This window comes from Pholcus phalangioides, unplaced genomic scaffold, assembly GCF_987345545.1.
Source record: "Pholcus phalangioides strain wild (caught in Gottingen) unplaced genomic scaffold, Ppha-v1.0 ptg000015l_1, whole genome shotgun sequence".
Taxonomy (NCBI): Eukaryota; Metazoa; Arthropoda; class Arachnida; order Araneae; family Pholcidae; genus Pholcus; species Pholcus phalangioides.
The window spans coordinates 63,310,230-63,334,078 of record NW_028301608.1 but is presented as its reverse complement, the minus strand read 5'-3'; the positions used below and the strand labels follow the sequence as shown (position 1 = coordinate 63,334,078).

General features: G+C 36.0%; 3 protein-coding genes across 3 annotated transcripts; 1 reads left to right on the top strand and 2 right to left on the bottom strand.

The window, feature by feature from the left end:
• Positions 1-97: 97 nt before the first annotated feature.
• LOC149076471 (low density lipoprotein receptor adapter protein 1-A-like) lies at positions 98-18,006 on the bottom strand. Its single transcript, XM_089244042.1, has 7 exons — positions 17,778-18,006; positions 15,484-15,629; positions 11,028-11,140; positions 10,334-10,547; positions 8,334-8,462; positions 8,204-8,244; positions 98-4,423 (listed from the first exon to the last, which is right to left on the bottom strand). Exons 1-7 carry the CDS (start codon positions 17,848-17,850, stop codon positions 4,276-4,278), a joined length of 864 nt encoding a protein of 287 aa, XP_089100168.1. The 5' UTR covers positions 17,851-18,006; the 3' UTR covers positions 98-4,275.
• A 1,643-nt stretch (positions 18,007-19,649) lies between these two features.
• Positions 19,650-20,255, top strand: LOC149076470 (uncharacterized protein F54H12.2-like). The gene has a single exon (XM_089242248.1). The coding sequence runs from the start codon at positions 19,650-19,652 to the stop codon at positions 20,253-20,255; it is 606 nt and encodes a 201-aa protein (XP_089098374.1).
• Positions 20,256-20,674: 419 nt separating this feature from the next.
• LOC149076469 (uncharacterized) lies at positions 20,675-22,716 on the bottom strand. The gene is made up of 2 exons (XM_089242247.1): positions 20,878-22,716; positions 20,675-20,728 (listed from the first exon to the last, which is right to left on the bottom strand). Exons 1-2 carry the CDS (start codon positions 22,714-22,716, stop codon positions 20,675-20,677), a joined length of 1,893 nt encoding a protein of 630 aa, XP_089098373.1.
• Positions 22,717-23,849: the final 1,133 nt, after the last annotated feature.

Below are 23,849 nucleotides of genomic sequence, written 5' to 3'. Positions count from 1 at the left end.
AGAATACTCAAAAACTCTTGTGCGTTTTTTGTGTGAGGGGAGATCATTGTTGAGGACTTTTTCCCTATTAGATATTAAATTAAACGGAAACAATTTTGAAAAATATCAATTTTAATGAGCTTGGCATAGAACAAAGATCATATAAGCCTGTATAGAAAACTAAATTGCCAGAAATTCATATAAAAGTCTCTGACACACACACACACACAAAAAGCTAATAGGTCCGACTGGGAGAGGAAAGGGATTTGAAGTTGGAATGAATGTTATATGCACCCAAAAAACTGAGATTCTAAACTAACAAACACATGATGCACTCAAGGAAAAGATTTTCTCATTTGAGCATTTCAAAAAGAAAAAAAACACTAAAATACACGAGTCAATTTTTCCAACATTTTTACAGAATACATGCAAATGATGTAGCAATAAACTTCTCCAAAGCATATATACTGTGACTAGTTTTTTTAATATATATAACCTTAAAATTTCAACATCACTAGCAAAATGTAAAATTTTTCGAAAATTTTTGTTCTGATAATTTTGTTGCAACAGACTTTTTAAAAAATGAAATACAAAAACTAAAGGATAAATAATTAGAACAGGATGGACCAGTGGAATGTGAAAGAAAAGTAGAATAACCATGCTTCAACATAGCAGCTTAAAAGCAGAAAAACATTTTTGTTTCATTCATTTGGTTCTCCTTAGGGGCCGTTCAAGTATTGCGTCAGCAAATTTTTAACCATTTTTGACTCCTTAGTTGTAAAAGTGAACTAAGCGGCAAATTTACAGATTGCTTAAATGACCCGTAGCACAATTCCAGAACATTTAAGCCATTTTTTTTCCAGAGCTTAAGGTCTGTGGCACATTCAAAGATCACTTAAGTAACCTGCAACACAGTTCTAGAACACTTAAACGATCGTGTCACACTTAGAGATCCCTTGAGTGACATGTGGTACAATTTTAGATCACTTAAGTGGCTCCCAAGTGCGGTTCCACATCACTCAAGTTACCCGCAGAACATTCCCAGATTACTTGATCCGTGGCACAATTACGGATCACACTTGAGTGATGGGTTGCACAGTTCCAAAGCACTTAAGAGACGTGGAAACATTTCCAGAGCACTTAAGCGGCCAGGAAACATTACTTGACAGATCCGTGAAACATTTAGAGATCTCTGAAGTGGCTGTGTAAGGGATTTATCATTAGGGAGAATGTTAGTTCAGGTGCCCACAAACTAGTGAAAGATTTTTCTCGTTTTTGATGCGCAGAGTAAGATGTCATTAAGAAATATTTTATATTTTCATAAAGGGTGGTTGATGACGTAAGCATTATCCAAACTCCCGTCCCCCTTGTCATCAAATCACCCCCCCCCCAATTGATGCTGACGTAATACTTGAATAACCCCTTACAAAAAAAAAAAACAAAAAAAAACTTATCTTTACAATGATGCGCTAATATATATACATACAAATTTCATTTTTTGAGAAAAATTGTAACAAAAATCATTAAAATCAAGTACTTGTAATGAATACCATGAAAGTACCACCTAAAAGTTTTAGTACATATACAGTCGAATCCCATTGTAACAAACACCAAGAGACCAGTGTGTAACGGAATAAACAACTTCGTTATAACAAAATTTTGTTATAAAGAAATTCCAGGTTTTTGCATTGTTTGCATGTAAAATTATCTGGGGAATTAGAAAAGTGTTCGTTAAAACGAGATTTTTGCTATAACAGTATTCATTAAAACAGGATTCGACTGTATTATAAATAATGCAGTTGTATTATAAATTTGAACATTAAAATGATTAGGAAAATTCTCAGTAACAGCAAGAAAAAAATCATAAAATGTGCAAACTGAATGATTTTTGGATCGAGATTCAAAACTATACAGATGGAAAACGATTAATACTTTACATGAAAAAAAAAATATATATTGTAGGAACAGGGGCATAAACAATAAATATCTAGAAAACCCATAAGAAAAATATCAATTTTAGCACCATAATTTATTTTGTGGCAAAAAACACCACAAACAAGCTATCCATTACAACCACAAATGAAAATCAACACATTCCACTCATTAATATATAAAAGGTAAGATAATTTTTCTGTATTATTTCATTTCTTGTCAGCAAAGCACAAATTGCAGAAGAATGGAAATTCAACCATAGATGAAAAACCAATAATGGAAAAAGTTACTGCAGTTTTTAAGGTGGTGTGAAAGAATTTCCACCTTATTTTCCCATTTGAAGCTATACATTGTTTACAAAATGTTAAATGAGTAAAAATATATTCAAATGAAAAAGAAAAGATATAACTGGGGATAACAATGTTTGGCATAAGAATGTTTTAATTTGATGATGGCACAAATAAGCTCTGAAATAAATATATTTTCAAAAATGAGTGAGCAAAGTCAATTCTGTAAACAAGTTAAATCACTTGGACTTTGAGGCCAGTTAAGCAGCTTAGTAGGTTTTATAAATTGGGAAATATCACCCTCTATGGAGAAGGGGGCGATGGAATAATTCAAGTGGGTGGTAGAAGCCATGAGTATAACAGAGTATTATGGGTTGACTTGAGTTGGGGGGAGGGCAATGAAAAATAAGTTACAGAAAAAGGGCGATGGAATTAAAAGTTTGGGAAACATTGGTTTAGTAGTTAACTAAATTTTAAGTCAAGTGCTCAAAAAATTGTCCCAACGAAAGTAATCAAGTAGTCAATGCTCACTGGATAATACAAGGCCACGCCCACTGGCGCATGCCCATAGAGCCTACTCTCTTAACAGGAAAAAAAAAATCAGATTCCATCTACTTGACAACTTAACTAAACAGCGTGAAAATGGCATGAAAACTTCTGCATACATTTCAAAAGTAATCAACAATGTAACTAAATTACTTGACACATGTAAACATGTCTATGCAATTAATACTTCACTAGATTAAATGACATTAATCTATAAATGAAACTGTTATGTATAAAAATTCAACACTAAAAAGAGAAAAAATAGATTATTATTAACAGTGAAAAAAAAGTTAAAAATTCCCTTGAGACCTGGGTGCAGAAAATAATTGGCACAATTTCTGAATGAAAGCATTTTTTGCCCTAATGCATTAATGCCTACAAGAGATTCATAAATAAATTCACAAAACATTTGAATGGCTGGGGCATTTGTTTAAATATATTCTTATCAAAAAACCCCCACAAGAATATCAATTTGCATCGCAACAAAAAATTGGACCAAAATGAAAAAAGACAAAGGAAAAATTTTTATAAATTTTTCTTCAAAAATTACCAGAAATTTAAATTCACTACACATATAAGCTAGATTTTTTTTTCTCATAAAGGGAGAGAAATTTTTCTGGAAGCTGAGGGTAAAAGTAAAATTTTTTCAATATAGCCTTTGTTTCAGTTTGCTTGATTAATGAACATGAAAATTTTTTTTGGACTTATTCAAAAACTTTAATTCAGTTTAAAATGAAAAGAAATTTACTGAAGTTTATGAACTTATTATTCGAGTAACTTAAACAAGTTATTGGGTACAGATTAAAACCTCCAATGCATCAAGTTTAGAGGGGGAAATTTATCAGAGGTTAAAACGTAAATTTTGGGAGATTCAAAAATGTAATTAATGGTATAAGTAACACATGCAACAAAAGTGGATTAAATAAGTCTTTAGCAATATTTTATGGTATACATAGTCAAACTAACAAAAAAGGCTCTTTCCTTTATAAACAAATGAGAATTTAAATACAAATGTGTTCAGTTATGAACTGAAACTGATTTAAATGCCCTTTTGATCCAAAAAAAAAAAAAAAAGGGAATGGTGAAAAACATGGGTGAGAATACTTAAAATTAAAACAGACATGCCTAAATATCACTGGATAAATTCTCCAAAAAAAAACTTGCAAAAATATTTTCATTACATCATACCAACAAATATATAAATCACAAAATTTCATACTTAGTCTGAATGAAGATATGTATACATAACCACAGCCACTGAGTTTACTTGGAAAAAACAGAACAAAGGAAATACGAAATAACAACCCCTATGAATGAAAACTTAACATTTTCACTTGCATCAAACACTCAATAAAGAAACAATTTTCCTCATAGCTAAAAACTACATAACATTATACATTACAAGACATATTTCCAACAGGAAAAAGTTATTATTTTGCTCACTGGTTTCGGTTGGAAAAGGCCACCACAAACTTCATTTTGAAAGCACATCAACAAACGAGATAAAGGACACTCTATAAAAATTTCCTTTTCACAATGTTAGGAGATCATCCGTCTGGTCCTCAAGAAATTTTTCTTCTTGAAGTTTTTCCTTTCCATGCATGAACTGTTTCAGATCACTGATGTCATCAAGTTTCAGACCGATGTTGAACATTGGATGAGATCTTGAATGGGCTAACCTATAGTTAAAAAGCAATTTCATTTTAAAAATAATATAAATCATAAAAACTAGTGATAATTTTTAACATTCATTGCAACAGGATTCATAAATATCAGTTATCATTAGTTTAACGCAGTGGTTCTCAACCTTTAGTCACACACGGCCTGCTCATTCTGGTCAAAATCTATCCGCAGCTCCCTATAATGGTCTAAAAAAAGACCACCACAGCTCCGTCATCTCATTAGGCATATTGCCTGTTGTGGCATTGTATTTGTATAGAGAAAAAACAATTTTCAAAGCACTGAACTAGCACATATCAACACTGACAGTTCACTGGAATGCCCTTAGACAGACATATTCCGAGAACCACTGATCTACTTAAAATTGGGAAAGGGCAGTTTCTTTATTATATAAGCATTCAAAGTTATCTTAATTATACAGGAGATAATAATTGGCTTCTCTCTTGCCATTTGTTGGAGAGCCTTTCCATCTAGCAATGTGAAAAGGCATTTGTCTTGCATGTGCTTATAATGTATTTTTGGTGAAAGACATGCCTCCTATTTTCGAATTCAACCACTTCTCCTGCCTACCTCTCTTCACTCTATGATGGTCTAAAAATTTTATATGCTATATATACAGTTATTTACTGATGGGCAGTAGGTAAAATATTCAATTCTATCAAAAGCCAAATGATCCTTTTCATATCAACTAAATAGTTATCGGATGGAATGTGGCAGGAAATAAAGTGCTTGCAAGAACAGGGCCCACTGCAACCAGGGTTAGGTTTTTGACTCGATAAAAGTCAAAAACTAGTTTAAACCGTCAGAAACATAAATGAATGCTTTTGGATGATGTTTTGGATAGAATAGGCATATAACAATGATAAGAACTACTTTTTTGCATAATACGTTTTATTTTTAAACAGAAATTCATTACAATAATTAGAATAAAATATTAATTATAATTTGCAACTTTGCAAAGGGAAAAACAGAAAGCTTATTTTGCATTCAACTTATAATAAATATAAGTGTATCTATACTGTGCGGTCGTTATGACAATTGCCAACTGTATTTACTTACAGTGCTGTCCAAAACTTGCCAACCCTGATTTTAAAATTTTGGACTGCTAAAGAGTCTCAAAAGAGTAAAGGCAGAACCTATAATGCATTAGAGTAACACTGTTCAATAAAAAAATTGTATTCTCAATGAAGTTTCAACTGTTTTTAGGGAAAAATTTAGGCCATTGATTTCAAAACTGGTCTTAATCAGCTCTATTTTTTGAAATAATGCATATTCTCACTATTTCAATGTAGTCTGAAGCCACTAATTTTTGTGTCAAATTCCTTTTTTCATATTCCATTCATTATTTCAGTTGTATCACCATCAGACATCAGTGGTCTGTACGCATTGATATTACGTTTGTTATTGATTTACATTTTGAAGTTTCAATGTGATTTTCATGCTGCTTATGTATTACCACCAGAATTTAATTTTCACTTAAACTCAAAAACTGGAACCAACGCGATGAAACAAGATTTGGATTCAGTGCTCCAAAATCACTGAAATGTCTTTGGGAACAAAATCAGCGTTGAGCAGTGTAATCAAAAGAAAGTATTTAAAGGGTCGGGGAGGAATGGTTTCAGTCCATAAAGCAAAATTTTTCAGAATGAAAAGCAGTTTTTCTTTAAAAATCTGGTGTAATTACAATGTTACAAACTTTATTTTCATTTTATATCATGGTACATGTTATGTAAAACTCAAACCAAACTATTTTTAAAACGCAAATAAAAAAATGGTTTTACATAAACTTTTTTCTTGGCTTCCCCCCCCCCCCCGAACATATAGTTTTAGTAGAATTCTAAAAGCAAACACACACACATTGCATAAAATTTCAATAATTATATTTTATCATGCTATGATGAATTAAATTGAAAATAGATAAAAAATTATTGGTGATTAGTGCAGAAAAAAAATTCAGTGAAAAAAAGTTTAATCTTTAGTCATCGTTGTCGTTTATATATCCCAAGTATACGTCATTATGCTGTTCATTTCTCACATCTATCTCATAACAAGTTGTTGTAAAAGCTCTTAGGTTCAAGATCGATGAGAAAACCTTATTAAAGATTGCAGGTCATGGTACTTTGCACAAGAGATTGGGATACGCATGTCCTTCTCTTGTTGATGGTCCTTTCTCCCTTTTTGCTTATTTTCAACAGTAATTTCATGGCTGGTGTAACTACCGCAGAAACTGGAACGGTGATACACTAAACGTGGTATAGAACTATCTATATGAAGGCATCTGATTGGCTTTGTTAACAGTGGACATTTTTTCTAGTATATAGGCTTTAAAAAATCTGTCCAAGCTTTAAAACTTTCTTATTTACAGTCACCCACAATGAAAGGAGTTGGTTTTACATGACTGTTTCTTGTTATAACTTCCGTTCATTCCTCTGGAATCTCGACATAGGACTGTTTACGACACAACATAAATCTATACTCAGTGATACATTTATACACAAACTAATATCAAATTCATAAGCACAATTCAGTAAAGCAAAACAAATACACACACATACTCAAATATCACTTTGAGAATGTCACAGATTTGTTTCTACTGCACATGTGGTAGAGTGTTTTTCCATCTACAAGCTGTGACTAAAATCATTGTTTCCCCCCTCATGCTATATCTTTTTTCCTTTATTACAGCAGACTGAAAGAATTTTGGCCTCTGGTGTTTTACGTGACTGAGAGAGACAGTACTGAGCTATACAAAACCACAAAAATATTAATTTCAACTTTTTGAACTCAAACAGTTTTGCCCCAACCTATCATTTGTTTTCATGTCATATTTTGGTAAGATACAGGCTTTGGATAAGTTGATTAGTTTTCGGTATGTTACATTTAAAAGAATCTATTGATTTCCATGCTATACATTGGCTCTTTGAAGTTTTGGACAGTTAAGTACAGTATTGTACAGTGAAATGTGTTTTGTCCAAAACACTAACTCTAATATATTTTTATATTATTCAAGATAATTCTGCAGAGAGTAGAAAATTATTTTACTATTGTATTAAATATTTATTCCTTGTGTAACATAGTCACTATAATATTACGTATAATAAATGTGTATTTTCTATGGAAATTTTTATATTTAAAAGAAATATTTGAGGTTTTTGACATGACAGTTTAAACCGTCAAAAACCTGCCAACCCTGACTTTCTTTCAAAATGAGAAAAACTAGGTATATTGCCATGGGCAAAATTTACTACCTAGTGAGTTGTGCCGGAAGTGTAAGTGTGTGTACTTAACAGTGTGAATGCTGTCTAGTGTTAAGTCTGATCTTTAAGTGCTGCCATCTATATTCTGATATTCAGTGCTGCCATCTATATTCTGATATTCAGTGCTGTCAACTCTGACTGTAACACAGCACTGCTTATTTAAGTAAGCCTTGGGTTGTGAGAGGTTCATTAAAATTTTCATTTTCATGTTTATTAACTTTTATGTCTTTAACCTCATCTCTCACGCAAATGGAATTACACCTTTATGTCAAAACAGATTCTGCAAGAAGCGAGCAGGTTTTTGAGCTCATAAAACCTCTGGTCGTTCATGACCAGGGCTGTCATGCCCTTGAAACAGAATAATGGCTCAATTAAAGAGATGACATGTGCGTTGCTTATAGAATTTTATTTCGGAAGAAAGTACTTGAAAAGTGAAACTGAAGTAAAATAATTAACTTAGGTTATTATTTCAACAATTATGGGAAATAAAATTTAAAAAAAAGTAAGCAAAATAAACTTTACCTTGAGAAGCTATCATCAAGATTAAAATCATTTTCAAAACCCTGAAATAAAACAGATAAAAAATTAGGCATTTCTTTCTAATATCATGTGTATTTTATAAGCAATTGAAAATGAAAAAAAAGAAGCCTACAAGCTTTTTCATTGTTTCAGAGGCAGATTGATTCTCCATATCTAAATCAATCAACATTCCTTCGATACCTTCTTCTCTGGGTGTAACATTTGGCTCTGAAGATTTTTTATAATTTGCACTACTTCGATCCTGAAAAGAATTTGATATATATTTTAATTAAAAAAACATTCTCATTAATTAATTAGAATTTTTAAAGTTTTAAATGAAATAAAGCAAAATAATTATAAAACAATACTCAAGAGACCTGAGTATTTTCACTGTATTAAGTTCCAATGTACAATTTATCATAAGAATTAAGAATCAGTTTTTTTTAAGCAAAAAGTTGTAATGCATACTAATCCTTGCAATGTAAGGCAATGATCAGAATATACAAGCAATTTAAGTAAATGATATTTGAGATTGATCAATGCCAGACTGGGTTTATGGATGTTATCCATCTGTATGTTGGAGGTAAAGGGCACCATGTCACAAAAATAAAATTTTTCAGGAGAGCTATTTAAAGATTTTTTTAGTATTGTTTTTCAATGGAGCTTGCTTGTTTTATAAAATGTAAATGTCTTATTTATGGGAGTTATATAAAAGTCCTATACCTATGTGTAACGAAAGTACTGCAAATCAGTAGCCTTACCTCAATATCGATGAAAATGGACAGTTTACCTCTGGCACACAGATATGTAAATGTCAGGGTTTAAGCTGGATAAAAATTTCCTTTTGCAAAAAAAAAGGAAAATGGAGGGAAAAGCTTTAGCAAAATGCTACAATGCTAATATAATGATTGATGGTTGGATGTCTACTTGTTTACCTTCTGTATGCATTTTTGCTAAAGTGGCTACTACTTTTTTTGCATTTTACGATTTTCTTTCGCATTTTGCAAAAAATGCAATCATAGCTTAAACCCGGTAAATGTATGTATAATTACTGTCGGGCATGCTACGATACTTATATAGTTATGCTATGTTGCAGCTATATATACATTATGTGGGGAACAAAGTTCTTGCCAGAAATAATAGGTAGTGCCAGATGAGCTGCAGTAGTTGTGTTTACAGTCTAATTTGCATAATCACGATCGTTTTGGAAACGTTGAAGTATGTTCTAGTAGTTCAAAATGTTGTTCATTGCAATTTTTAGGTGTAACACGGGACATGTAAAATGTCTGTTGAAAATTTAAAATTTTTTACATCATTTGGTTTCACTGAAAATCCAAACTTAGTGCTTTTAGGGCTGCAACCACGATAAATTCTGTCTTAGGGGAGTCCACTGTATACAAGTGCCGAAACAGTAGGATATTGTTTCTACTATAGACATTCCCCTTGACAATCGAGTTGGAAATTGCTTGGTGAGAGGGCAAAGCAAGTCGCCAGACGCACACTGACACACAAGGTCATATTGTCTGTTTGGTGGAATAATCTTCTATGATTTACTTCCAAAAATATATTTATTGTTTTTTTTCTGTATACTTTTTTCCACACAATAAATTTCTGGCAGGAACTTTGTTCCCCCATCTAATATATGGCACTTGCATTCACTGCATCTACAACATATTTTTTAACAAACTTTTACATTTCATTCTTTTAAAACTGTTATATTACTGTATGCATTTCATATCCTCTGTGACTTCAGCTAACTCCTAACTACTTTGGTAGACCTCCTGAAATTGTTAATTAATAATTTTATTGCTTGCTGTATCAAAAGAAGCCAGTTCCCCTCCCTCTGGTCCTTATGTTTAAATAGGAGAATGTAAGTGAATGGGAACAATATCTAAAACTAACTTCCCAAGTTGAGCACAATTGCTAATCTTGCTTAAAGTAATTTAAACTTTTTTTGTAATTCACTGAAAATTAGAAAATATAGTAAAACCTCTTTTATAGACACCAATGGGATAAAAAAAAAAATTGTCCATAAAAGAGGAGTGACCGCATCTGACGGGTATCCCTTAAGAGGGGTTTTACTGTACATAGCAATAATAATGTACCAAACTATGAGTTGTGTTCATATATTACCTCCACTCCATTTCGATTCGCTGCTCTCTCTTCTTTGGCCCTTTCCCATAGGTCAAATGCTATCTTGAATGCTTGAGATATTGTCAGTGCTGCTGCTTGAGCAACTTTTCTTTTAGAGCATAAAAATGCATGACATTCCAGAGTTTCATTTTTATTTGTACCAATAAATGCTACAACTCTTTCATAAGTTGCATCTGCTGAGCAGAAAGATATCCTATACAAAAAAAGTCACGAAAATAAAGATTTTAGATGTCTAGAGACAGACCTAAAAGAAGCACTGTTTAACCCTATATTTGGCAGCGTTGCTCCTAAAAGCAACGTTTTTCTTATATTTTTCGAATGCAAGCATTTTATATTTTAAACTTGTTTTAGCATTGATGCTTTCTGTTACGTTTCTACTGTTAAATACAAATACAAGGCAACAACAGGCAAAATACACCCCCTGATATTTTGAGCATACAACTTGGAGAAAAAAAAAAAAAAAAAGATATATCTATATAATACTATCTATGTATAAGAAATCTTGTCCTATATTTGGGACAAAAGTTTTTTTGCAAAAAGGGATTCCTTTACACATTAAAATCAAGTAACATGTTTTTGTCACTTTTATAATGTTATAATGTATAAAAAAGAATTTGAAATAGCACTATGAGAAATATACTGTTTCAAAATTTTTTATTAGGCCTACACACACCTGTATATTGAGAAGTCCAGATGTTTCTCCCCAGTGCTTAAATCAGTTGTTAGAATACCCTTTGGATTGACCGTGAGCGCCACCCTCATCAATTTCTTTCCACTTGATTTGGCCTGAAAAATTCAAAATCAAGAAATTTCATTAGAGAATCGGTATCAAACACAAATCTTAATTTTAATGGAGTATTTCTATTGAAATATGGCAGTAGCTCCTCCAAATAGCCATTTCTTGTTAATTAATAAAATTGAAGTAAAAAAAAAACCATGATAATAAAATTCCTATAAACACATTTATATATATAAGTGGACATAATAAATAAAATACATCAGGGCTTGACAAATCCAACGCGACTAAAAAATGGATATTGGTACCTATCTAAAATGTTCTGTATGACATTACTAAATTTCAGTGTGAGGAAAACAGAGCAAATTTGGATTTCATATAAGCCAGTCTACCAACACAAATATGATAAAGCCCCGGAAAAAAATGGTCAGTGTGTGTGGTTATTGACAATATTCTTGGCTCTTACAAAATTTGACTGACACCTTAGTTTTTTTTATAATTTGTTAAGCCCTGATATACATATAGGAATACAGATAAGGCTAGACAAATTGAAAAAAATTTAGGCGACAGCCAAATTTCTTAGGAGAGCCAAGCATGTTTACTCCTAAGAAAAAGTCCTGAATAACACTAAACACTAGCCTACAAGGTTTTCCTAACATGGAAAAATTTAGCCATTCTTAATTACTTTTTTGGATGCCGATTCCAGATCTGGTCTTAAAAAATGGCCATCATGTCTAGTTTTTTTGTCATATGGTATTTAATTTTGAATAACTGTCAAAATTTACATAATTAAGCTATATATGTGTGAAATGATACTAGAAATCATACTTCTATTTTTTTGCCATCTAAAAGTTGAGAAATGGCACCACTGATTTTATCTCTAATTGCAACCAGATTGTTTTTTTAATTGAAAGAGAAATGCATGCGTTATGTTTATGTACAACCCTTTAGTCAAAAATGGAGCTAAGTCAATGTCACAGATGCAGTAATGTTCCAAATACACTGCTCAAAACAATTAGGGGAGCACATGGTTTTAACAAAATTACGTGAAGATGTATACCGATAAGTAACATAAAATGAATCATCCATAATTTAAAGCCTAGCAGGAAATGGAAGAAGAAAACTTCATATGCAAATCAAAGTTCCTGATGTCAAAAACCAGAAAAAGGAGATAAGGGCAGAAATCGGGATGTTGCAGAAACGTCTGTTTTACTGCCGTAACTGTGAAATTCGATTGCACAGTATTTTTTTTTGAGACAAGGTGACTTGAGGATGTCTCAACAACGTGATTTACAGGAATCCATGGCATGGCGTGTTATAGGCAGACTGGAATCCGGGCAAACACAACGTAGTGTCGAGGACGCTGTTGGAGTCGCCAGAAGTGTTGTTGCAAGGCTGTGGAATCGATTCCAAGAAACAGGAAATGTTAGACGTCGACCAGGGCAAGGTCGGCCACGCGCTACTACAGCAACTGATGACCAGTATATACGGTTAACAGCCCGTCGAAACAGAACAAAGAATACTACGCAGCTGCAAAGATGGTTGCTCTTGGCAACAGAACGAAGGGTGTCCAGCCAAACAGTACGCAATCGGCTTCATGAGGGAGGGCTCTATGCACGTAGGCCAATGGTCTGCATTCCGTTGATCCCACGCCATCGTGCGGCCCGAAGAAGATGGGCTGCTGAACATCGAGATTGGGAGCAACATGATTGGAGCCAAGTGCTGTTTACAGACGAGTCCCGATTCAGTCTGGAGAGTGACACCTGACAAGTTCTGGTATGGAGGGACAGGGGCACTCGAAATAACCCCACATTCGTTCGTGAAAGGTCACAATACAGACGAGCTGGTTGGATGGTATGGGGTGGAATCAGCATAGGCAGACGTACGGACCTGCATATCATTCGGAATGGCACTTTGACGGCCCGAAGGTATGCAGACGAGATACTGCGACCTCATGTCATCCCTTACGCTGGAGCCATTGGAGATTCCTTTGTTTTCCAGGATGATAATGCCCGACCGCATAGAGCTCGTCTGGTGGAGAACATGCTTGAAGCTGAAACAATACAGCGTATGGAATGGCCAGCATGCTCTCCTGACCTGAATCCAATCGAGCATGTTTGGGACATGCTTGGACGACGCATTGCTGCGCGACCAAGGCCGCCTGTTACTGTCCGAGACTTACAGATTACACTTCTTGAGGAGTGGAACAGTATTCCCCAAAGTCTGATCGATAACCTCATCGCATCTATGGCAAACAGGTGTGCAGCAGTCTTAGCTGTTCGAGGAGACCACACGCCCTATTAAAACTCATGCATCATGTCTAAACAGTACTTTTTTTTATCGTTTACATGCAACCAAATTGTTGCTCTAAATCATCTTTTCATGTTTTTTCCATATTTTCAAAGAATTAAAGCTTAATTCCAAATTTTTTAAAGTCTTTTTTCTGTATTGCGCATTGATACGCGTGTACTGTCCATTGTATGCCAATACGTGGCTGTCTCGCACGGTTTTCTTCACTTTTTTGCTTGCTCCCCTAATTGTTTTGAGCAGTGTAAGTTTTGCTATGTTTTGTCGCCACCACTTCAATTTTTGTTAATTTAAATATTTTTGAAGGTTAATAACTAATTTATGTGGAAGAAAACCATTGTGAAACCCACCCCAAATCTTTTGTGACTCCTCTTTAATCGATCCTGCATACGCCACTGGGCCCAAATGGAAAACCTTTTATAAAGGCTATGGATCCCAGAAAGAAAATTTTTCCAAAATTAAATGAAACTTTCTTCCAATACCTTTTAGAAAACATATTTGTAAGTCCTTAAATAAGGAAACTATCAAGTGATTTTGTTTTCACATAGAACATGTTACATGGCAATCATTCACATCTGCAGGGATGGGAAGTGACATAGACAGTTCATTTCGAAGCAGTTTTAGAGATTCAGGATTCTTTGTATGTGAGAATCAACACAATGTTTGGCGATTCTGCACTCATTATTTGGCAATATTGGCAATCTGACACTCATTATTTGGCAAAGTTTCTAAATTAGCATTCATAATTCGGCGGATTTGATTTTTTTACTACCGGAATGAATTCTTTTTCCACGAAACATTGGAATTTGATGTAATGACGATTGACTACAGTAATTTCTGCTGCTTTCAGTGGTGATTTTTTCTTTTTTTTTAAAATGGAAACTGACTCACATTTGTGCTTTAAAGCTGAAAAGACCATTGCAAACCATCTTGAGTTGCACAATCACGGATATTATCAGGGTTTCGCGATGGAAAGCCAGACGAGTCGCTGATAGTTTAGTACAGTGGAATAAAACACGCTCTTCTCTGAATCGTTTTGCAGCCAGCAGTAACATGCCGATATGGTGGTCGAGTGGTCATAGTGACAGACTCACATCGCAAGTGCCCAGGTTCGAACCCCATGATAATCATAGTGGTGGTCGGCTGAAGTTGGTTTTCTGTGGTTCCCAACTTCACGGCACGAATGTAAGCCAATCTCCCAGTTAAAAAGTCTCGCCACAGAGAGCAACAGACCTACAAACAGCACAAATGTAATTTAATCATAACACATCACTCACTTCCTTTCTGAAATATAGATGGCAGCACTGAAAAATCAAACAACACTACATATGCACTCAGACTGTTAGGTAAACACAGTTACACCTCCGGCACACAACTCATTAGGTAGTAAATCGCCCATAATTGGTGATAGACCTGAGTTGTGCTAGGATTGAAAGAACAGCAAGCAGTAACAAAAATGTTTTGGCGTGCTTCCGAAATTCCGGGCATACTGAAGCAAAATTCGCTATTTGGTGCAGAAAAATACGGGAGCAGATAAATATTGGAGCACAATCGCGCAAGATGTTAATTTTGACGCAGAGTTCCCACCTGCATCTGCAATGAAGGGGTTGTTAGGGAATCAAGGCAGGTGGGACCCATCCATGATGAGTGATTACTGTTGGTTTTTGCTGAAAGAAGTCACAACACAATAAATAAGAGAAAGAAATGAATTACTTTTATCAAACTGTTAAAATTAGTATAAATTTTATTTCGCGTATACGCATGTGCACTCCCCAAAGCAGAATATGCCAAAATCTGTGACATACGTTGCACAACAATCAGTGCTACTGCAGAACAATCTGGAACAATTTTAAGAGTAGAAAATATGAGAGTTCTTACAGCAGAACATTTCCAGTCGGCCGTTGCAGAGCAATGCAAAATGTTCTGCTTTAGAGGGTACACTCCATGAATATTACATATGTATGTGTATGAGAGGGAATTTTTTTCCCCCCCCTAACACACATAAACAATCAACCTGCTCGATTATGTTATGCTAGAATATATATAACAATGAAATGAATCTTAAAAAATGCATACTAAAATTTACCATAGTAATCACAGTTTTTATAGCATCAGCTGTTGCCTGCTGGTCATTTGGTTCTTCTATGAGAGTACTACCAAGGTACTTTACATAAAAAGTGATGCCATCTAAAACAGGTTCTTTAATAGTGTCGTCCCATTCTTCAGGAAGTTCTGTATAATTACAGAAAGTTTAATACTCAGAACGAACAAAATTAGAATGTTAAAATCTTATATACAGGGTTAGAGACGAGAGGTAAATTTTTTTTTGAATAATGGGGATAAAAACCCCCAATATTCTTTATATAATGAAATACAATTCAGTTTTAATTACCTGAAACAATTGAAACAAAACAATTTAGAAAAGAAATTTACTTCTGGTTCGAGAATATACTCGCAATGATGGCGAGAGTTATTAAAAGTTTTGTTATGAAGATTTTACAAACCTTTAAAAAAGTTATAGAAATTATTTTAAAATCAGAAATAAGTTCAGAGCAAAAAAATAAAACCAAACCTTCTTATGATCACCTTCAATATAAGAAGGTTAAAAAAACTTATGTTCTTCAATGAACGTACACTAAAATTCTGTATTGCTTGTATTTCTTTACAAATTGTTCATTTGAGCCTCGTTGTTTTGTTACATTCTTTTTTTTTTACATACAGCTTCAAGAATGATTTTCTCAGGACTGAAGTCAATGGAAGCTTTTGTTAATTTTTTAAATTTATCTCAATCTAGAATGTAAAAATTACTATTGTGAATAATAGAGTCAGAGTGCACATTGAGAACAGTTTTCTCCGGTTTGAGAATGGCGAGACAGAACTTGAATGTTTTGATAGGTACCTCTCCCCACTCATCGAGGTGGTCCCATGTCAATGCCCTGAAATAGCAGTCCCTCTCCCACATGCACTGGACATTGCCCTGGGGCAATCAGCATTTGAAGATTCATGGCAAATTACAGGCATTGCAAGGGAAAGCTTCTCATGCGTAGAGGGTAATTCTTCTTACACACAGAGGTAGAAATATTGTTTTTTTACACTTGACCACAGATTACGTGACCTGGAACACACTATTCCCTATTTATGTCATTCTCATTGCATATTTAAGAACTATGCAGAATGACAGACAGGAAAAGGATTAACCATTCTTTTCTGTTACCTATGATCAGATCACCACCTCCACCAAAAGCCTGGACAATTGAGGTTCTACTCAGAGGCACTGACATGCAGAAAATACCGAAGGTGCTTGGAGACTTATCATTGAGCAGTCATCAAGGAAATCTCAAGATTATACTAAAGCTGTTACGAGTGGTGAGCGCAGTAGCCCAGGTCGATAAGATACTAGCCTAAAGTACCAAAGAATGTTTAGAGGTGTCGCAAGTACGATACCCGGTTCGTCCTTGTCAGAAAACTTTCCTGACATAGGGTACAATAGAAACAGCGACATGACCACAGAAAAAATTGCTATTGCAGGGATTCCCCCATCGGGTGGTTAGCGCACCAACTTCTCGATGAGTATAAAAAACAAGCCTGCCATTCGGAATTGGCACTAAATTGTAGGTCACGATCTAATTAGCCCTCGTGTGCAGAAAATGACAGTGGTGCGACAAAAATGATCAAACGAATAGTGCTTTGCATTGTATGTACATCTCATGAATTGTTGGAAGGGGGTTCAAATACCCTCGCGCCCTCTCCCCAGGTTGTAGCGATTATAGCACAAAGTATCTCAGCCATCAGTGAAGCCCAGTATATTAAGAGTGTGGCAATGTAACTGCGTAAATAAGCGATTTTTTTAAAAATTACATTTTCTGCACATTTAACATGAAAAATTTTCACTGGATACTCATTTTAAACAGGGAAAAATACATGAATATACCCTTTTCTACAATTTTCTTTTAATTTTTTCATTCCCCAGAGGTTTAACCCTGGGTTTTTTTTTTTTTTTTCGGTTATCCATGATCACCTAACCACCACCACCCCCCCCCCCATCATTAGCACGAATAATCGAGAGGTTCTACTGTAATTATTTTAAGATAACAACGTGCACTGTAAGTACGTATTACGTACGTTGAGGGGGGGGGGAAGAAAGTTATTGAAATGCAAATTTTTCTCTCTCCCTCCACCCAAATCGTTGCGACGTCAAATAAAGGAATTTTTGCAAAAAGGAAATGGATAAAATATACGATTTAGCGAATTAAAAAAAGATACGAAAACTGCTGCGCTTAGTTTTTTTTTTTTTTCCACCCACAATAATAACCGGGATGATGAAATTGTTTGAATGCACATCACAATTGAGAACAAACAAAAAAACACAACGAAACTCACTCTTATGTTTAATAAACCGCCCAAACAACCCCGACGATCCAATTTTAACAGCTTTGAATAGAGAAGAAGCCATATTTCGCTCTAATAATCGAAAATAAACACAACAGTACAAAAAACAACCCGGAAATTTCCACAACGACGGAGGATACCGGAGTAATTCACAACAGCAGCAGCAGTCTATTAACAAAAGCAGTAGCAGAAGGCATGTATGAACAGCTGTTGCCAATTTCAATGCGTTAAAATTCTTATTCATGGCAAATGCTGCCTTGACCATTCGAGCTTTCCGTGTGTGACCATGTTTTTCGTGGCGCTTTCTCGGAAAAAATACGGGACATCTCCCGATGTTGACATTTACTCACGGGGCCCCTCTCAGAAGTAAAGTGACCATACGTCCCGTATTTCCCGGGACTGTCCTGGTATTTTCTGTTTTTTTGTCAATCGCGACTTTTTGGAAAAAGTGTCCCGGTTTTTCCCGTATTTTACATGAGGCCTACTTGAATGTTTATTTTTTATTGAAGTCAAAGATTGACATTATTCCTCAACTCGTAAATTATTTTATGATAATTACAACTATATATGAGAATATTAATCTCCCACATTCGCTTTGGTGAACTTTTTTTTTTTTTGTGGAATACATTTTAATTCACTGCAATTTGCAGTAATGCATCATTTCCCGCCATTTTTTGGCGGCAACTTTGTTTGGTTTTGGCGTCGTTTTTGGCGATAATTGGTAATGTCCCGTATTTTCCCATATTTGGAATCCTAATGTCCCGTATTTCTCTCGAAGATATATGGTCAGCCTACTCAGAAGGATCTTTTGAGTTTTTTTCTCCAAAAAAATAATAGTTCGAGATTTTTGAGAAAATTCAAATGTCATGAGCCATTATTAAATGTTTTAATAGAATTTTTGGTGATAAATGATTGAAGTAATGAGTTTTATTAACTTTTAACTGAAATATACGTCTCCGCAAGATTTGGCGAGCTAGTGAGTTTATTCGAGTTTCGCTCAACTTGAAGAAAATATGCTTTTCAGAATGAGGAATTTATGGCAAATATTTTATTTAAATAGAATGTAATGAAAACTCACCCTCTAGACAATGGCAGTTTTGCATAAAAATGTATAACTACCTCTAAATTAGTATTTTTACCTCTCTTCACGCTTGAGATAAAACGATTACAGAAAAGAAATCTTTTTATTGATTAATTTGTGTTTGTGTTGTATGTGAGTAGTATAAAAAGGACAGTTCAAACACAGGGGGAGGCGCGCGCCTCCCCCTCACGCGCCTCACATCCGCCCCCTCACGCGCCTCACATCCGCTCCCTCACACACCTCACATCCGCCCCCTCACGCGCCTCTCATCCGCTCCCTCACCGTGAACTTCATCCAAACCTCATTCACTCAACCCTCATCAGCTGAACGTTGTCTCCCTCCAATTGATGGAGAATATTTATCAAAATCCGAGGAGCGTCGGAAGTTACGGTGGAGTGGATGCGTTGTACAGAGCGTTGACCAGGCAGGTCAAGGACTTGGATATTATCAGGGTATACCACTACAACGAGGTTATGGTTTTGGATCCATTTTCAGCTCCTTATTCCGATCTGCTATGCCGCTACTGAAAAGAGGAGCAAAAGTTTTAGGTCGACAGGTTGTGAAATCCGGGGTCGATTTTGCGAACGATGTCGTGCAAAGTAGGGATGCGGAAACGGCAGCACTGGAAAGAGCCAAAGAAACGGGTCGTTCGCTGAGCGACAAAGCGTCCACAAAGGTAAAGGAAATGCTTGGAGGTCATAAAAGAAAGCGTTTAGCGAGGAGAAACGTCATTCGCAAGAAAGCGAGGAAAGTAACAACACACGATATTTTTGATTGAAAAGATGACTCTAATCATGACAAACTCACCCGAGTGCTTGAAAAGCGAAGTGGACTTGTTTGCTTTACCTCCCACGCAAACCGCTATTGAAGGAGGTGAATGGATCGAATTTCTCCCGCTCTCAGGCATCAGAGACGGTCCGCTGGAGTTTAATATTGCTGGAAGCACTGAAGATTACATCGACTTATCAGCTACACAACTGTATATCAAGTTGAAAGTTACGAAAGATGGTAATTCTCTACCGGATAAAGATCCGGTCTCTCTCGTTAACCTCTCGCTACATTCTCTCTTCTCTCAGGTTGATGTATCTCTAAACGGGAGGAACATCACGAATTCGTCTCACACCTATCCGTATCGAGCATACATAGAAACCTTATTAAACTACGGTCGAGATGCGAAGATTGGACAGCTCACGATGGAAGGCTATCACAAGGACACTGCGGGACATATGGCCGACGCAACAAATAATGATGGTATGAAGAAGAGAACCAAAAAAAATCGCAAACAGCCGGTCTTACTATATGATGGGAAGAATTCATTGCTCTTTATTCTTCCAACAAAGACTGTTACTCAATTTGGTGGATTTGAAAGTCCGTCTAGTGCGTTCTAAACCTTCGTTCTTCCTAATCGCAGCAACTAGCAATTATGACATCATCATTGAACATGCCAGCCTCTTCGTAAGAAAAGTAAGGGTTAGTCCCGCCGTTGCCATCGGACATGCAAAAGCTTTAGAGAAGACCACAGCCAAATACCCCATCGATAGGGTTCTCACAAAAGTCTATTCAGTGGCTCAGGGTAGCATGTCATTCGTGCAAGATAATGTGTACCTCGGTGCAATGCCGCGTCGAGTTACAATTGGTTTAGTGGATAACGAAGCATTCAATGGTACCTTTACAAGTAACCCGTTCGATTTCAAGCATTACAACCTCACCTTTGTCTCCGTATACGTAGACGGAGGTCCGGTGCCTCATAAACCTCTGGAACCCAACTTTGAAACCGGGAACACAGTCAGAGCATACAACAACTTATTCAGAATCGAGGAAGATCGTGGCATCGGTATAAGCCAACAGGAAGATAAAATAACTAAAAAAAAGATGTTTAATTATATCTACTTTAGAATAATTTTTAAAGATAACCTAATGGTATAACCCCCTCCCCTTCGCCAACCTCCCCTAAAATTGGATCTGGATAATTAAGGGTAAAAAAAAAAACATCGAATTTTTTCCAAGCACCGCCTTGTTTTGAACATTGTAGAGTCTGTGATCCAACGGATGATTTGAGGTGTTGAATTCTTCCATATTTGATGAAATAACACTGTGTAGGTCATCAGTTTCTATGGCGTACGTCAAAGAATCTGTATCAGTGAACAGAAGTTGCGCCTTGTTCCCAAACTTCGTCTTCACCCAACCGTAATGAAAGTTGTATATCCTTAATTTGCTAATATCCAGAACTGAAAATCCGACATAAATGGGTCGCATTAACTTCAACTTCAATCTTCTCATCTTAACCGCAGTTAGATCATGGTTAAATATCCTGAAAGCTTCGAAGGCGGGAGAAGCAACTAACTTTTTAGCCTTTTTCTCAGTGCAGACAATCTTGACATTTACGTGTTTCCTTTGGTTTTCCATCGTTTTCCCGAATACAGCGTTATTCATCAACTTGAAGAATGATTTTTCAAAATCGCTCGATGCTGCTTGGTGACATTTGGTGTTGAAATCTATGTACGGTTTAAGATATGGCCTCTGTTCAAATTCGATCACTCTCTTCACATACTTCAGTTTTAGTCCGTGACCTAGATAAAATTGCAGATTCCTATAATGCACTATATAATTTTCCTTGTCGAATAGATTCGGTGTGAGTTTCGTACATTTCACCGGTTTTTTCGTAGTGTTAATTTTCTCCCAGATGCTCTTCATGTGATCAGAATACATATTTTCCGTAATTTCCATGTTTTCTGGAGCTAGAGGATATTCTGAGTGGTCATCATGTAGTTCAATTGGGTATTCCAAGCCCACTTCCAAAACGTATCCTTTCGGTGAATCCTCGGGTATGCAGGAAAAGTCCATGTTTGCTATTTCTTCTTCACTCATCCATCGGAAACCTGAATAAGGGAGATATTGAGACATAGCGAGTCCATATAAATTATTGGCATCCCAATACACAATTTCTTTTGTTGGTTCATCAGGATTGTACTGCTCGCTATATCGGCTGTTTGCTTTAGCATAACGTTGCGTAATCATCGAAACACCGCCTCTAATACCTCTCTCAAACATGAGATGCATGTCGATGTCGGTGAGAAGTTCTAACTGCGCGTTGGTTATCCTTAAACAGCTTTCCCAAGCAAGACCTGGACCTGTGTATAGATGACAGCAGTCGATCTTGTAGTTAGTCATACACAATTTCCTGAAATTCTCGAAGACATCAGCTAGAAGGACAGTGTCGCCTTTGACGTAGAGGTCGTGATACTCTCCAAGGTTTCTTACGTGAAATTTCTCCCATATGAGTTGTGCGTGGGTATAATCTTCTTCGCTAATTGCATCGCCGGACAGGTTACTGAAAAAAGCCTCGCGGGGTGGAAGCTGCATTTCTGAAAACCTGGAAAAAAAATCCATATACTCGTACGGATACACACCCTTCCTCACGAGCATATCTGCTTCTTGAAATACGTCATCCATTAGGTGAAACTCATGTTGAGGAGAACCACTTTTCTCACTCACCCTCACTGGAAGCAATTCTTTTTCAAATGTATACACATTCACTGAGATGTTATTCTGTTTTTCGAAGCGTTCTATCTGTGGAATTTTCACGGGATAATCTATTCCATGCATATTCAACTGTGATTCAAAATCTTTATATTTACTCACTCTCTGCGGGTTTTCCGTTTGTGGATGTAATGCGGCCAGTACGCTCCATAGGAAACACTTGTTATCATCATTTTGTATGTTGATGACAGCTTTCTTTTTCGCAATCGATGGAGGAAGAGGGATATATGAGGCCGGCGCTAGGGGTATATATGACGCAACATGAATGTCTAACTTCAACACTTTTTCGAAGACCCAACCGCTACCCATATTGATGTATTCGTCGAATGAGGACAAGATTTTGTTGCATGCGGTGTCTATCTTATCATCAAGCCCATCTTCTGAAAGTAGAACCTCAACCCTCGATCTAAAAAATGGTTCAGCGTATTCTATCTCCCCCAACTCAGTTTGTCTCGAAAATAGAACATTAACCACTATATAAAACTTCACACCTTTCCTTTCTTCTAATTCTCAATTCAAAATATCCCGCAGCTGACCCCGGGTATGATTTAAAAATGTTATCAAATCAAACTGATCATCAGGTGATGGCTCTATCGTAAAAACGCTAAATGTATTTAACGCCTCTTGTTGTGGTTCTACCTCCGCTTCTGCAAGCGGGGGCTCCACTACTATAGGAGGTTGTTCTACAACTGGAGTTTCACGGATGCATGTAAGTTCATGCCTCTTCCTATTGTCATCTCGTGCGAAATACCTTCTACATTTTCTGCACGCGAATTTCTTTTCACCTGTGTGCTGCTTGACATGCCTGTGAAAGTGATATTTGTTTCGGAAAGTTTTTCCGCAAACCTCACAAAGGCGAGATGCATTAATGGGTCTGTCACCCTCACCCCGTTGGATGCTTGAACACGTAAGTTCATGTCTCCGCATGTTATCTTTCCTTGAGAAGTGTTTGCCGCACTCCCCACACGACAAGTTTTTTTCCCCCTGTGTGGAGTTTACGGTGACGAATGAGGTCGCATGGTTTAGCAAACTCCTTCGCACAGAACTCACATATTCTTTGGGGTTGCTCTACGGTCGCACGATCAGCCCCTTTGCATACCTGAAAACGAGTACCGAAAGTTAACTACCATTCGGGCGAATTATATTATCAATGTTCGCGAGCGAGGGTACGTTACGGTTATTAAAAAATTTGATAAATGAAATTTAAAAAAAATAACACTCACGATTCCTACGGGTTGCTCTGCAGTCGAGCAACTAGCCCCTACACTGATTTCACATTCCTGAAAACGAGCACCGAAAATTAACCACGACAAGGGAGAATTATATTATCAACTTAATTATCGGAAATTATGGTTATTAAAAAAAAAAAATTACACGAACTGAAATTTTTAAAAAAAAGAGTACTCACGGTGACTTTCGTCTTCTTTACCGTTGGATTCAAA